Here is a 13783-nt window from a genome sequence, read left to right on the forward strand (position 1 = left end):
AGCGTATTATGAACAGAGTAGCCCTTCTATACGCTCTATTTACTGGGGACGTGATGTCTGTAACAGTGTTCAGTCCAGCCATTTCTCAATACTGGAGTGTAATGTACAAAGAGTAGAGATGAGCGAGCGTACTCACTAAGGCAAACTACTCGAGCGAGCAGTGCCTTATCCGAGTACCTGCCCGCTCATCTCTAAAGATTTGGGTGCCATGGGGGGCGGGGGAGAGCGGGGAGGAACGGGGGGGGGGGGGGGATCTCTCTCTCTCACTCTCTCCCCCCCCCCCCGGCTCCTCCCTGCTCACTCCCGCAACTCACCGCTCTCCCCCGTCGGCACACGAATCTTTAGAGACGAGCGGGCAGGTACTCGCATAAGACACTGCTCGATCGAGTAGTTTGCCTTAGCGAGTACGCTCGCTCATCTCTAACAAAGAGGCTATATACACTATAATCTTGTGAAGGTCTACTTTATAGTGTGAACTATCAGCCTTAGATCTCACAGACAAAAATGCTATGTGCTGCAGTAATATTCTCCCTAACAAACTTTATTCTTAGGGGAGGGAACCTCCATAAGGCTTCCTTCACACACAATTTTTGTGGGTCTTTTTTCCAGATTCCAAAAAACAGCATGAATTTCATGATTTTTTTTTCTGTTTTACCAGCGTTTTTTGGTGGTGTTCCTTTTGGTCACACATTTTTTTACATGCATTTTTCTAGCCTATTTTTTCCTATAGTGAAGCCTATGGAAGATGCCTGAAAAAAATCTACCATATTTAATGCTGCATTTTTGAAAAAAAACCAAAACCATGGACTGAAAAAACCAACACAGGTAAGGAAACCGCAACAAATAAGAGGAAAGGAGGGGAAAAAAAAAAACATTTCACATTTCCCTATGGTCAGTATTTCATTGAGGGCTCAGTCACACAGGCGCCGACCTGCCCGTGTTACTGCACGATAAGACGGCCGCACCGGGTGCAGATGTCTCTCTGCATGACCGGCTCCATTGCCGGCCATGTGTTCTATCTGACGGCCGCTGTGGAGAGTCGTCTGCACCGGCAGTGCAGCGGTCTTATCCTGCAGAAACACGAGAGCATCGGCGCCCATGTGACTGAGCACTGGAAAAAAGAAATCCCTGTGCGCGACACTACTCTAATAAGAAATCGAATGTAGCATGCTAGGTTTTCTTTTATCTCTTAGATTCATATGAAGCTCAACAGAAGAAACATCCATATGAATCAGTGGCATACAGAGTTTCAATAATGTCCTGTTGGTGCCATATACTGGCTCCAAACATTTGTGTGCATAGGGTCATAATTGAAAGTATATATAGTTGTGCTCTTACATTTACATACCCCAGTCGAAATTTGTAAAGCATGTACCATTTTTGGATAATATAAGTGATCAACAAAACACCATTTGTTACTTTAGAAATATTGGACAGCTGAAGCAATTTAGTACAGAAATTTGTATATCCTGTAGTAATCAAGGTGCCCGTATCGGATGTGGTTGCAGTGCTGTAACATAGCGCCCAGCAAGTACAGGTGAAGCACATAAAAACCACGTGCTCTTCTGGTATTTTTATAGAAGACGTCGTGGCAATTCCAGTTAAGCCGCCTGTCCAGAATTGTACTGTACTCTACCATATCGGGTTATGGCCAAACTCGTAATGATAACTGAAATCACAAAGATTTCACAAAGATCAAAAGTTTACATATACTAGAATTATTGTACTGATAAAAACTACAGATGTAATGAAAGGTATGTATTCACACTGGTACCTTGTTTAACTGGGATTAGTATTTGTGAATTTCTTAGCTTTCTTATAATTTCTTGCCTTTCATCCAGACTGCACTGACTTTCCTAGATACTAAAACATGAGAAAAGTAAAAGAACGGTCAAAGAATCTGCAGACAAAAGTAGTCCAGTAAAAGTATTAATGTCCGTTCTGTTCAAACTCTAATCAAAAATAGGAAAGTAATTGGTTGTGTTAATACCAGGCTAGGTCAGGCAGCCCAAGAGTGGGTTCAATCTACAAGCTACTTCTATTGAAACCCAGGCTTCCTCAAAACAAAATTGGCGTGCCTGCTTCAGCATGGATGATCAGGAGATTTTTGAAGGAAAATGGGCTGCAGACAAAGAAAAAAAAAAAAGCCATTCCTCCGCCAATGTCAGGGAATGGTCACGTAAAATACGCTACACAGCACCAAAAGAAACCTCAAAACTTGTGGAACAAAAAATAAAGTTTGGAGAAAGAAGACCAAAACGGAGCTTGAGCCAAGAGAAATGAGCGGCTTCACCACATGTGAAAATAAATGGCCTTATTCACTCCTATTACAAAACTGCAAGCTGCTCCAGTACTGTTGTAAAGGCAACAATACCTGATACTAAAAGGCGTTATCTGAGGACAAGTGCATTTTCAAAATTCTGCTCAGTCTACAGTTGAAACATCAAAGCCATACTCATCTTTCCCACTCTCCCAGTGCTCGATCCCTGCTGCAAGGAACCCGCAATGACGTCACCATCACCAGGGTTGTGTGACCACTGCAGTCAATCACAGGCTCGCATCAGCGGATATTTAGCTGCAGTGGACACATGACTAGTGTAGGGACATCATCACTCGGCGCCCAGAAGTGAACAGCAGTGGGGGCCTAGTCACAGCGGAATAGGAATGGGAGAAGGGACAGAGAGTATGACATCTTTTATACTACCATTGCAGGATGAGAATTTATTTTTTTTAAATAAAGCCCCCGGGGAACCCATTTAAGAACTAAAGGAATACAAACTTTTGAACGGGATAAGTTTTTTTCTTTCTTTTTTAATGCTATGGTTTAATACTTGTGCTATTCGGTGATGCATAACAGTTTAACCCCTTAGCGACAGCCTATTTTGGACTTAAGAATGTAACAATTTTGGGGGGATTTTTCTGTCCACTTTTCAAAAGCCATAAACTTTTTTTTTTTTTTTTGAACATTCAATTTCTATTGAAAAATTATTTTTCAATATAGTTACATAATTTAATGGTAAATAAAATACCGTTAAATGGGTCATCAAAGAATCTCTTTCACAGAGGTTGTAGTACGTAACTTAGGCTGGCTGCACACGAATGGGTTGGATTCCGAATGTGGGATCCCACAGTGGATTCCGACCCTGTGCCCGGCCGGCATCCAGCTTACCTCCAGCTGGCTGATTCTTCTGCTTCCTGTGATGTTACGTACATTCACAGGCAGTCTTTTTCCTGCCCGGCAATGTATGCTACGTCACTAAATCATAGTCTGGCAGGGAATGCCAAGCTATTGTAGAAACTGGCTATGTGCGCGGTCTCTGCAATAGATCAGCATTCTGTCTTACTACATCACAGGGACGGGACCTTCACTGACCTGCCGGAAGCAGAATGTGAGGAATGCACGTTTCATAACAAGCCAGCCGACTGGAGGTGAAGTGACCCAATGGGGAAAAGGGGGACTGCGCAAGACCAGGAGGAGAAGATGACTTATGCAGTCTGCCTGGGAAAGAATACGTGAGTATAGACATTTTTTTTTTAAATGACAAAATCCCTTTAATTATATCAATTATAACCTTTTTATTTTTCCAACGACATGGCTACAAGAGGACTTGTTTTTTGTGTGGCAAGCTGTAGTTTTTATTGGAACCATTTTTTGAGTGCATATTTACTGTATTTTCCCATCAGCAAAGCTTAGAGTGTGTGGACCAAAAAGTGTGTTTACTTTATTGTACAGGTTGTTATGGATTCAACAACAACAACAAACTTAAAAGGGAAAGTGCGCAAAAGAGGGTTTTTTAAATTTTTTGTTACATTTTTATGTCCCTGTAGGCGACTTGAACCTGCGATGCAATGATCACTCTGACAATACACTGCAGTACTTCTGTACTGCAATGCATTATCTTTTATTACAGCAATGACAAGCCATGGCAGACCTGGACATCATTGACTAGAGTCCAGTCGCCATAGCAACCCATCGGCCCTTCGTCATTACATGGCAGGGGGCCGATGACATCACAGAGGGAACTCCCTCCCTGTGTGAACCATTTTACATGCCGCGATCAACATTAATTGCAGCATGGAATCCTGCACTGAGCAGGGGGTTGAACCAGATGACCCTGGAGGTCCCTTCCAAGTCTACCATTCTAAGGTTCCATTCTATATAAGTGATTAAAAGTGGGGATTAGCGTTCTCACCGTAGCGAGAGGCCGGTTGTAAGTCATGGCTAGCTCTTGCTGTGGATGGCGCGGGCTCAGCTTTTAAGCACATGTCATTTGCAGAAGATTAGTGTACGCCCTTTAACAGGAACCGCCTTCTCAGTCAGGACGTGTATATATATGCTTTGGGATGGGTTGGGTTTAATTTAAAACGTACGGTATTTAAAATAACATGCTTTTATCTGATAGTTTTATTCTCTTCAAAAACAGAACACGTTACAAATGCTGCTGTGTTATGGAAACTTATGAGCACAACTGTATATACATCAGTTAAAAAAAACAAACACTAAAAGAAAAAAACTGGGGATTACACAAAAATCACATTTTGGAGTGTTCTAAAGTCAGAAATCTACTCCTAGATTTAATTTTCTGACATTTTCTGGCTTTAGTATTAAATTTGTCTAAACGTTTTTGCCTGCGTCCAGTAAATCCTTATTTTTCACATCATTTTTAAATTTTGTCGAGTGAAGTGAAGATTCAAAAATCTTTGTAAAACTATTTTTTTCACACTTTAATGTAAAATACTGGTGCAAACTGCTTAATAAATGTGTGCCATAAAGTCTTCTCTGCTTGCATGATTGGTTTCAAGAAAAGACTTATACATTGTTAATTAAAAGAGGTAAGAGGAAAAAGTTTAACAAGGTTTGCAAAATATTCCTGAACTAAACGAAAAGTAAAAGAAGTGTAAAATAAAAGCCATGTCATGAGTCTGTGTATCACGATCACAAGAAAATCCAGCACTGTTAGATTTTAGGGAATAGTTTCCTCCAACTATATGAATACCCTCCCCTAACTTACTCGTATCACAAGGAACATATTGCATGTGATTATATTGCAACTTTTGCAAGATTACATCCCCACAGGCCACGTGGCAATATTTTGCCGTGGAAACCTGGCTTTACCCTAGAAGGCAACTGCAGCACAATGGTTAATACTGGAAAGCTACATTATAAACAGTGGAGCCCTAGCCTAAGGGTACGTTTACACAAAGCGAGAAACCGTTCGTCAAAGCAATGAGCAAACAATGGCACAGTTTGCTCGTCCACTCGGGCGGTCAGTTTAAACAGACAAATCGCTTTTAAACCGAACGATAAGTAAACGAGCTAACAATGATTTTTTTCGGCTTGCGTAAAATAAATGAATGGTAAGGAAACAAATTATGCTTTTTGGTATCATGTAACGTATTCCTGTTCCCATGTGAATATGCAATATTGTGCATCTGTGATATTCTAGCCTGTACAATTGGGGACCCTCCCATCATGACCAGCATCACAAATGCAAGTTTAATCTCCATTCTTGCAAGAGATTGTTTTATATATCATGTGCAATAGGAAACCAAGGGACCCTGACCTAATGTAGAAGAAGAAATCTTCTACATTAGGCCAGGGGCCAAAACAGGCACGTTACAGTGGGGCGGAGCCAAAAGCTGGGGCGGGGTCGAACACAATTTGATGCTAGTTCGAGTAACGAGCACCATCGAGTATGCTAATACTCGAACGAGCATCAAGTTCGGCAGAGTATGTTCGCTCAACTCTAGTAAAGATTTATATATGCTTTCTATAACCACACATCCATTTTTATAAATACCAGAACTCACTTGGTAATACAGTCTCCAGTTAAAGAATCACAGCTTCCAGCGCAAGTACATGGTCTACAACCGTATTCACCAAACCCCCAATATCCAACCATACATTGGTCACAAGAAGGGCCAGCTACACCAGGTTTGCAAGGGCAGTGTCCATTTTGAGGGTCGCATAAAAGTTTTGCTGATCCAACTGAGTGGCAGGAACATGCTGAAAACAGAGAGAAGGAAAACAGTGACTAACTTAACATGCAACAAAGAAGCTGCTATCAGTACCTGGAAATAAAACAAAAAAACTTAAAGGGGTTGTCCCGCGCCGAAACGGGTTTTTTTTTTTTTTCAAACCCCCCCCCCCCCCGTTCGGCGCGAGACAACCCCGATGCAGGGACGTAAAGAAAGCTTACCGGAGCGCTTACCTTAATCCCCGCGCTCCGGTGACTTCTATACTTACCGGTGAAGATGGCCGCCGGGATCCTCTTCCTCCGTGGACCGCAGCTCTTCTGTGCGGTCCATTGCCGATTCCAGCCTCCTGATTGGCTGGAATCGGCACGTGACAGGGCGGAGCTACACGGAGCCGGCATCCTGCACGAGAGGCTCCATAGAAGAAAGCAGAAGACCCGGACTGCGCAAGCGCGGCTAATTTGGCCATCAGAGGCCGAAAATTAGTCGGCACCATGGAGACGAGGACGCCAGCAACGGAGCAGGTAAGTATAAAACTTTTTATAACTTCTGTATGGCTCATAATTAATGCACAATGTATATTACAAAGTGCATTAATATGGCCATACAGAAGTGTATACCCCCACTTGCTGCCGCGGGACAACCCCTTTAAGTATTGTGAAAACTTCAGCTTTTCTGTATGACATCACATATACAGATGTGCCCAGCCTGCTCCAAAAGAGGAAAGAAAGCAACAGCACAAGGGAAGAGGTTGAAGCCAATGCTGCACAACAGTACAGCAATTTATTCTAGTCCACTACCTTTAAATGGTTAGAAAATTATTAAAGGGGTTGGCTGACAGGTTTTAAAAAATAAATAACTGAATAAAATGCTCTAAAATTTAAAAAAAAACAATAAATGTTATTCATCTGATGAATTCCCTGCTGCTCCAGCGCCCATCCTGTAGACGTGGTCCCCACTGGACTTTGACTTACCATACATTCAGGTAACTGCAGAAGCCAATCACTGGCCTCAGAAGTCACATGCCGTGGATACTACTGCTGAGCCCATTGGTTGCTTACACATGCACATGGACCACTGTAGCCAAAGACTGCTGGGAACCCCTGGAACATCAGTGCTCTAGCAGCAGGGGATTTAACAGGAGAGGAATGATTTTTTTTTCCTTTATGCGCTTTCCCACATTTTTTGAAACTCTCAGACAACCCTTTTAACGAGTTCAACTCCAGCTGCCATTTTTTTGCCTTTTTAGCCACATTCCAAAACCCACAACTTCTTAAGGCATCACACTGTTATGTTGATGAAAATGTTTTTTTTACAAGGAGTAGAGCAAGTAGGGCAATGTGCAGCAATAAGTTGCTGCTTGTGAAATACTGTACATGGACAGGCGAGAAGTGCTTCTGTTACAGGGAACCTTTCACCTCCCTACAGCACCATAAACAAATTTGTGGTGCTGTTAGGCGAGGTAACCAGGAGCCATATTTTTATATTCACCTGCTGCCTGGTTCCTGCGGTGCCCGCTGCTCTCCTAGGTCAGAGGGCATGCACCGGAGGAACCAGGGAGAAGGAGCGTATAAAAAATACATCGCCTGACTTCCTGTCACCTTCCCTAATAGCATCATAAGTTACTTTTTGGTGCTTTGGGTAAGGGACAGGTTTCTTTTAACAAGTATTGATCTGAAGAAATCAGCAGACCTTGCTTGGTGCATGAAAATAAACCACACTTCAGATTTTTCAAAGTTTCCTTCACAATTTTAAGCTTTGTAATCCATTGGAAAATGTGAAATGTTGTAGATACATTCCTGTCTAAATAAAGTAGACATATAGAAATATATGAGGGAGTACCAATGCGGGTGCAGTTTCGTAAAGCTGAGACCTGTTTAGAACAACTGCGATCAGCACTCTCACTGAGTGAGTCTGTTAACCCTTTAAATGCTAATGTTGAAGAGGTGAAGCAAAAAAAGGCACATTTTTTCTTTGAGGTCTCTTTTTTTAGTTCTTCGGGTTAAAAAAAGTCTGAGAAAGCAAGAATATGGAGGGCGAGACAAGGGTGTCATGCCATTTCTCGTCAAAAATTGCTTAACACTCAGTACTGTGTGCCAGGTGTGTTGTCATGATGGAAGAACTAGTCATAAATCAGGATGTTTTCTTCACACATCTTAACGCAACCTTTTCAAAACTTTCAAATAAAAAAACTTTGGTTGACCAAACTTCAGTTTGACCCAGTGTTACAAATTCTGAGTGCACTATCCCTCTCACAGCCAAGAAACAAATAAACATTGTTTATATACTGTTCGTTTGAATCGGCCATCACAAAATTGGTGAAAAACTGAACTTGTTGAAAAAAATAAAAAATAAATAGCTAGAACTGAACGCAATCTTCCCCAATGTCGTCAGCTGGCATATCGCCTCAGAAGAATTCTGCAGATATTCAGCTACCGTAGCAACAGAAGCCTGTACTAGTAATGCCCCGCCAACCAGATTACTCCTGTTTCTTTTGGGTACTCTTTTGTATATTTCATAACACATTAGTACAACATGTTCATAGATATTAGAGTTAACATAGAAAAATAAAATTTCTAATTAAAAAAAAATATGTATATTATTTGACAATCACAGATTGTGTCACACTATGTAGGACACACCTTACTCATCAAAATACTAATGACCACCTGTCTGACGAGTGACTGTGTGAGTTACATGTGATGTTACTGTCATGTGATCAGTCACTGGGCCTCTGATCTACACCCTTGATTACATGACTAAAGACTATATAGTAAGTGGCAGCATAAAGGCAGTCCTCTTAGTTAAAAATAGAAAGTTCTTTATTCCATAAAAAGTGACGTTTTGCCCAAAGTATATGGCGTTTTTCAAGCTAAGCTTGAAAAAGACCATATACTTTGGCCGAAACGTCACGTTTATGGAATAAAGAACTTTTTTTTTAACTAAGAGGACTGCCTTTATGCTGCCACTTACTATATATTCTTTGATTGTACATACATGGTGACCATGGGTTCAGGTCACCACTAAGTGGCTACGCATGTAAATCCGCCTCCCACCGATTATGGTCCATTTGGAGTGCCGTGGTATCTGCTGTTTTTCTTGATCACATGACTGTAACATCATTAGAGGTCCTTCATCCTTGTGCACTGAATGAGGGATTACAGGTGGACTACATTTCCCACAAACCCCCATGGCCTCAGTTGCTATGGATACAGCAGTACTCAGTCTGACAGTTTGTAGCTGGTTGTGAGACAGCTGGACACCTGTGTGGAGACTCCAATAAATGACACCTCACAAATGTATACATACATAGCTGGCGGTGCATATTGACCAACAACATTGAAGCATAGTCCTTCACCACTATCTTCACATCTCCTGAACGTGATATTATGTCATCTCCAAGTGCTAATGCCGCCAACACCAGTCCAGCCTTCATCTATTTGTTAACTGTTGTCCAGTATTTAAACAAACCATTGCTGTCATGCAATCATGTCCCCAAAGAGGGTTCAACGCCGTTGTGAAGCTAATGCAGCTTACATGACACAGCGACAAGCCATGATTTCACCTCAGCCGCCAGCTATATTATATTAGTAAGTGGCGCATTGCACCACGAGAAACACTGGTAAGGTACATAATGCCCAGTTGTCAATGTATTCATTAAAATGGACATGTAGGGAATGCTGAGCTTATGCTGCAGAGCAGTCTGATTGTCACACAGAAGTACAATTAAAGCCTATTCCCAAGTACGGTACTTTCGTCATGAGTGCACAGTGCAGGGTCAACACTGAAGATCAGCACTAAATTCCTGTGGGGGGCACAAAATTAACCAGGAATGGACTGACTCACAGACAGATGGCATCTTGCAGAAAAAGTGATACAGACAAGAAGTTGAATATTTGTTGCACTTTAGAATTTAACACAACAAGAAAAAAAATGTTACAAAGTAGGTGGCATTTATAGTGGAATCACTTTTAAGAATTCATGCACGTGGAGGTATTAAGGCTCCATTTTGAACAAAGCTATAAGAGAGCACCAGTAGAAGTACACAGGGACTCACTATTCCCCTCTGAGGCCTCAGGAAGCATCAAGAGACACAGTAAAGCCCCTGTACGCTTTTATGAGTGCCCTAATAACAGCTCCATGCAAGAGAGGCCAGATTTGCCGAAAAACAGTCAGGCAGATCTATAAAACTGCCTAAAGGAAAAGCAGTCTTAGGCCACTCTCACACATGCGGTCGGCAAACGCCATGATTTCGATCGTGGTGTTCTGACGCAATTCTACTTTCGTTTTCAGACCCAAGTTCCTGTCTCCGACAGCGGGTTTTAACGCGGCAAAATAGAGCAGACAGCGCTCAAAAATCACATGTCTGCAAGGCCCCATTGAAATCAATGGGAGTGTTATACTGTGGTGTTCAAAATACTGCGGTAAAAAAACGGATGTGTCAGAGTGGCCTTAGTTGCCATTAGCAACCAATCACCGGTCAGCTCTCATTTTACCAGAGCAGAAAAAAATGAAAACTGCACTGGGATTGGTTGCTAAGGGCAAGAAGGACAGTTTTTCTTTTAGACGGGTTTGATAAATGAGACCTAGTATTTGTGAGTTTTAAAAGGCGTGCCCAGGAGGTTTTATTGATGAAGTGATTGTGTTAATCTGGTGTCTTTCTATAAATTTATGGAGTTCTGGCATACATCAAGCAAGAGCAGCAAGCACTTTCAGCAGCAAACAAATGTAAGTGCTTGATAAGATAAAATCACCACCCGCTGACTGAGCTTTTGGCAGAAGGCTGCTGGTTGGATTGGGTATTAAAAACACATGGTTTAGCAAAATGCATTTCGACTATCATTCCTGTCTGTGAAATCTGAAAAATATTGTGCTGTTAAAACACATTCTTTACTCCTTGAGCAAGAAGTCCAAAAGGGTGAATTATCTGTGCCACTGCAATACACAATACGTTTAGTATGTCCTACTGTCAACATTACAAAGTACTGATATGAACAATGCTAAGTTATGAGAACCACCCAGGGAAAAGGAGTGACCGAAAACATAAGGATCACACAGTTTATTTCTAAAAAATATTGGCCAGATTGTTAGTGCTTACAAGTTTCCTCAAACACACAGTTTTTTTGCAAGCTATGGTTTTTGGCGTTTTTCACCATTCTTTCCCTCATTATCACATGTGTTAACATGTGAAAACAAGAATACTGAATTAAAATTGCATTTGATGTGTAATGTATTATACTATATTTGAAGATTCCCCATTCTTCACAAAGTCGCTGCTAAGGTAGTCAGCGCTGGTACAGAGCGGTTAGAGAGACAGACATCACCGCTGGGTTCCCACTCAGTGCTTCACCTTCTATGTGAAGGGCTGGCCATGGAGCATTTATACGGAACAAGAAGCCAGTGATCCAGGGATAGTTCTTATGCTGACTGAATAGGAAGCGATTATTTTGCATTTACACTGCACGATTATCGCTTAAAGGGGTTGTCCCGCGGCAGCAAGTGGGTCTATACACTTCTGTATGGCCATATTAATGCACTTTGTAATGTACATTGTGCATTAATTATGAGCCATACAGAAGTTATAAAAAGTTTTGTACTTACCTGCTCCGTTGCTGGCGTCCTCGTCTCCATGGTGCCGACTAATTTTCGGCCTCCGATGGCCAAATTAGCCGCGCTTGCGCAGTCCGGGTCTTCTGCGGTCTTCAATGGGGCCGCTCGTGCAGAATGCCGGCTCCGTGTAGCTCCGCCCCGTCACGTGCCGATTCCAGCCAATCAGGAGGCTGGAATCGGCAATGGACCGCACAGAAGAGCTGCAGTCCACGGAGGGAGCAGACCCCGGCGGCCATCTTCAGCAGGTGAGTATGAAGACGCCGGACCGCCGGGATTCAGGTAAGCACTCTCCGGTTTGTTTTTTTAACCCCTGCATCGGGGTTGTCTCGCGCCGAACGGGGGGGGGGGGGTTAAAAAAAAAAAAACCAGTTTCGGTGCGGGACAACCCCTTTAAATTAGTTTGTTTGCTGTAGAAATGGGCCTTAACAGACCATGTGAAACATGCATGCTTGCTACAAGTCTTTGAATGTGATAATAGGGCACTTCCTAAACACCATATGAAGAATCTTTTACACACCACAAAGCCTGGCTATGAATTGAAACAGACAGAAACAAGTAAGTAGAGTTGCTGTGCAAGAGCCCTTCTCACCCGCTTGTTCATCACTTCATTTGCCAACAGCAGTGCCCAATGGTTTGTTAATTTCTGGTTTCCGTGTCAGTATAGGAAACCAGCCATTATTTACCATGGGGCAGAGAACTATCTAGAAAGGCTTACAGCTGGCCAAGATTCTGTATGTTTGTGCTCTGCCTGAACATTTGGCTTTGAGCTGGTCAACAAAATAAAATAAAAAAAAGAAGTGTGAGGGTATATATATATATTGCCATATGTGTTTTTTATGCTTTTATACCTATATGCAAGTTTTATTCAATTCCAAATGAAAAAAACTTATATGTCGCCTTACATCAGATATCCCAAGGCTTTGCAAGAGATGTTCTAGAAACACAGCAAAAAAGAACCAGACATGAAGGACGCATGTACTTGGCCGTTTTCCCAGAAACAAGATATCAAGATGTTCAAATGTACATAACTTTCACTGTCTTAGGCCGAAATCCGGACTTCTTAGAATTGAGTGGGTGATTCTTTGTACTGGAGTTAATTGAATACGTGATTTTCTGTACGTAGGCCAGAGGCGCCAGTATCAAGATAATGACTGTTATATGATTTTCACTGTCTCAGTCCGCAAATCAGGACTTCCCATATATGGTTATGAGCCCATCACCCCCTAGTGGGGATGGGACAAAGGGTATAAGATCTCATGTAATCTGTAATAAAGTACGTCGACGTGGGCACAGCAGAGAGCCATGTCCCGTGTGAGGAATGATACCAGATCCCTGTGTGGTGTCTCTTCTTACGGCCGGCAACGGGGCAAGTGGGGTGGGCCTGATTGGTGCTGTACTTAGAATTTTAACCCTGATAGAAGCACTTCAAAAGGTTTGCAAAATTTAATAGCCCATGGTTTTACAGCAACATTTCCACTCCATTTTTGGGGCCATTTTTAGGCCCAATGTCCACGTGCAAAATGGAATTAGTAAAACCGCACGGGTGTCCCGCATGCGTGATCCGCGCCCATAGGGGATCAGTGGACACCCGCGGGTAATTAAATACCTGTGGATCGATTGTGTGGAAAACCACCCGCAGCATGCTCCATTTTGTGCAGGTCCGCACAGACTGATTCCATTGAAGCCTATGGAAGTTGTCCTGTCCCGCAGCACAACCGCAGCTGTATTTGTGTTGTGCCACAAGACCACGGGAAAGCAGGAGTTAAAAAAATGTGCACGGTGCAGTCGCGCAGCACGCTGCCGGCGCGCCGAGCACATCCGCCAGGCTGAATAATGAAGATCCCACCACAACGGAGAAGAGACCCGCAGCGTCTGAACAGGCAAGTATAATCTGATTTCTTGGCCTCATGTCTGCAGGCCACGAGGGACCCGCTGTGGGACTCTGCATGGGGAATCCGTGCTGGCCCAAATTACCCCGTAGACATGAGGCCTTAATCTTGGGATACCTTGTCAAAAAGCGTAAAGTGAGATCTTTGTACGGCAGCATGTGACAAGAATTAGAGTTAGCGGGCTGTTAAAATGGCAGATGAAAAACTACCTTACAGGAAACGGACTACTGATATCAGTCACTAGAAATATAATGCATTTCATAGGGTATCATCAGACTAAGTCAGCAGGGATAAATGCAATAACCCAC

The 13783-nt window shown here is 42.6% G+C and overlaps 1 protein-coding gene across 1 annotated transcript in view; it reads right to left on the reverse strand.

Annotated features, from left to right (window-relative positions):
- NTN4 (netrin 4) overlaps positions 1–13783 on the reverse strand; it is a 113301-nt gene that overhangs the window by 14858 nt on the left and 84660 nt on the right. Inside the window, exon 6 of the mRNA XM_066591561.1 lies at positions 5812–6007. Within this exon, the coding sequence (XP_066447658.1) occupies positions 5812–6007 (196 nt within the window). The remainder of the gene's footprint in view (positions 1–5811; positions 6008–13783) is intronic.

Source organism: Eleutherodactylus coqui, chromosome 2 (genome assembly GCF_035609145.1).
Source record: "Eleutherodactylus coqui strain aEleCoq1 chromosome 2, aEleCoq1.hap1, whole genome shotgun sequence".
NCBI classification, from domain to species: domain Eukaryota; kingdom Metazoa; phylum Chordata; class Amphibia; order Anura; family Eleutherodactylidae; genus Eleutherodactylus; species Eleutherodactylus coqui.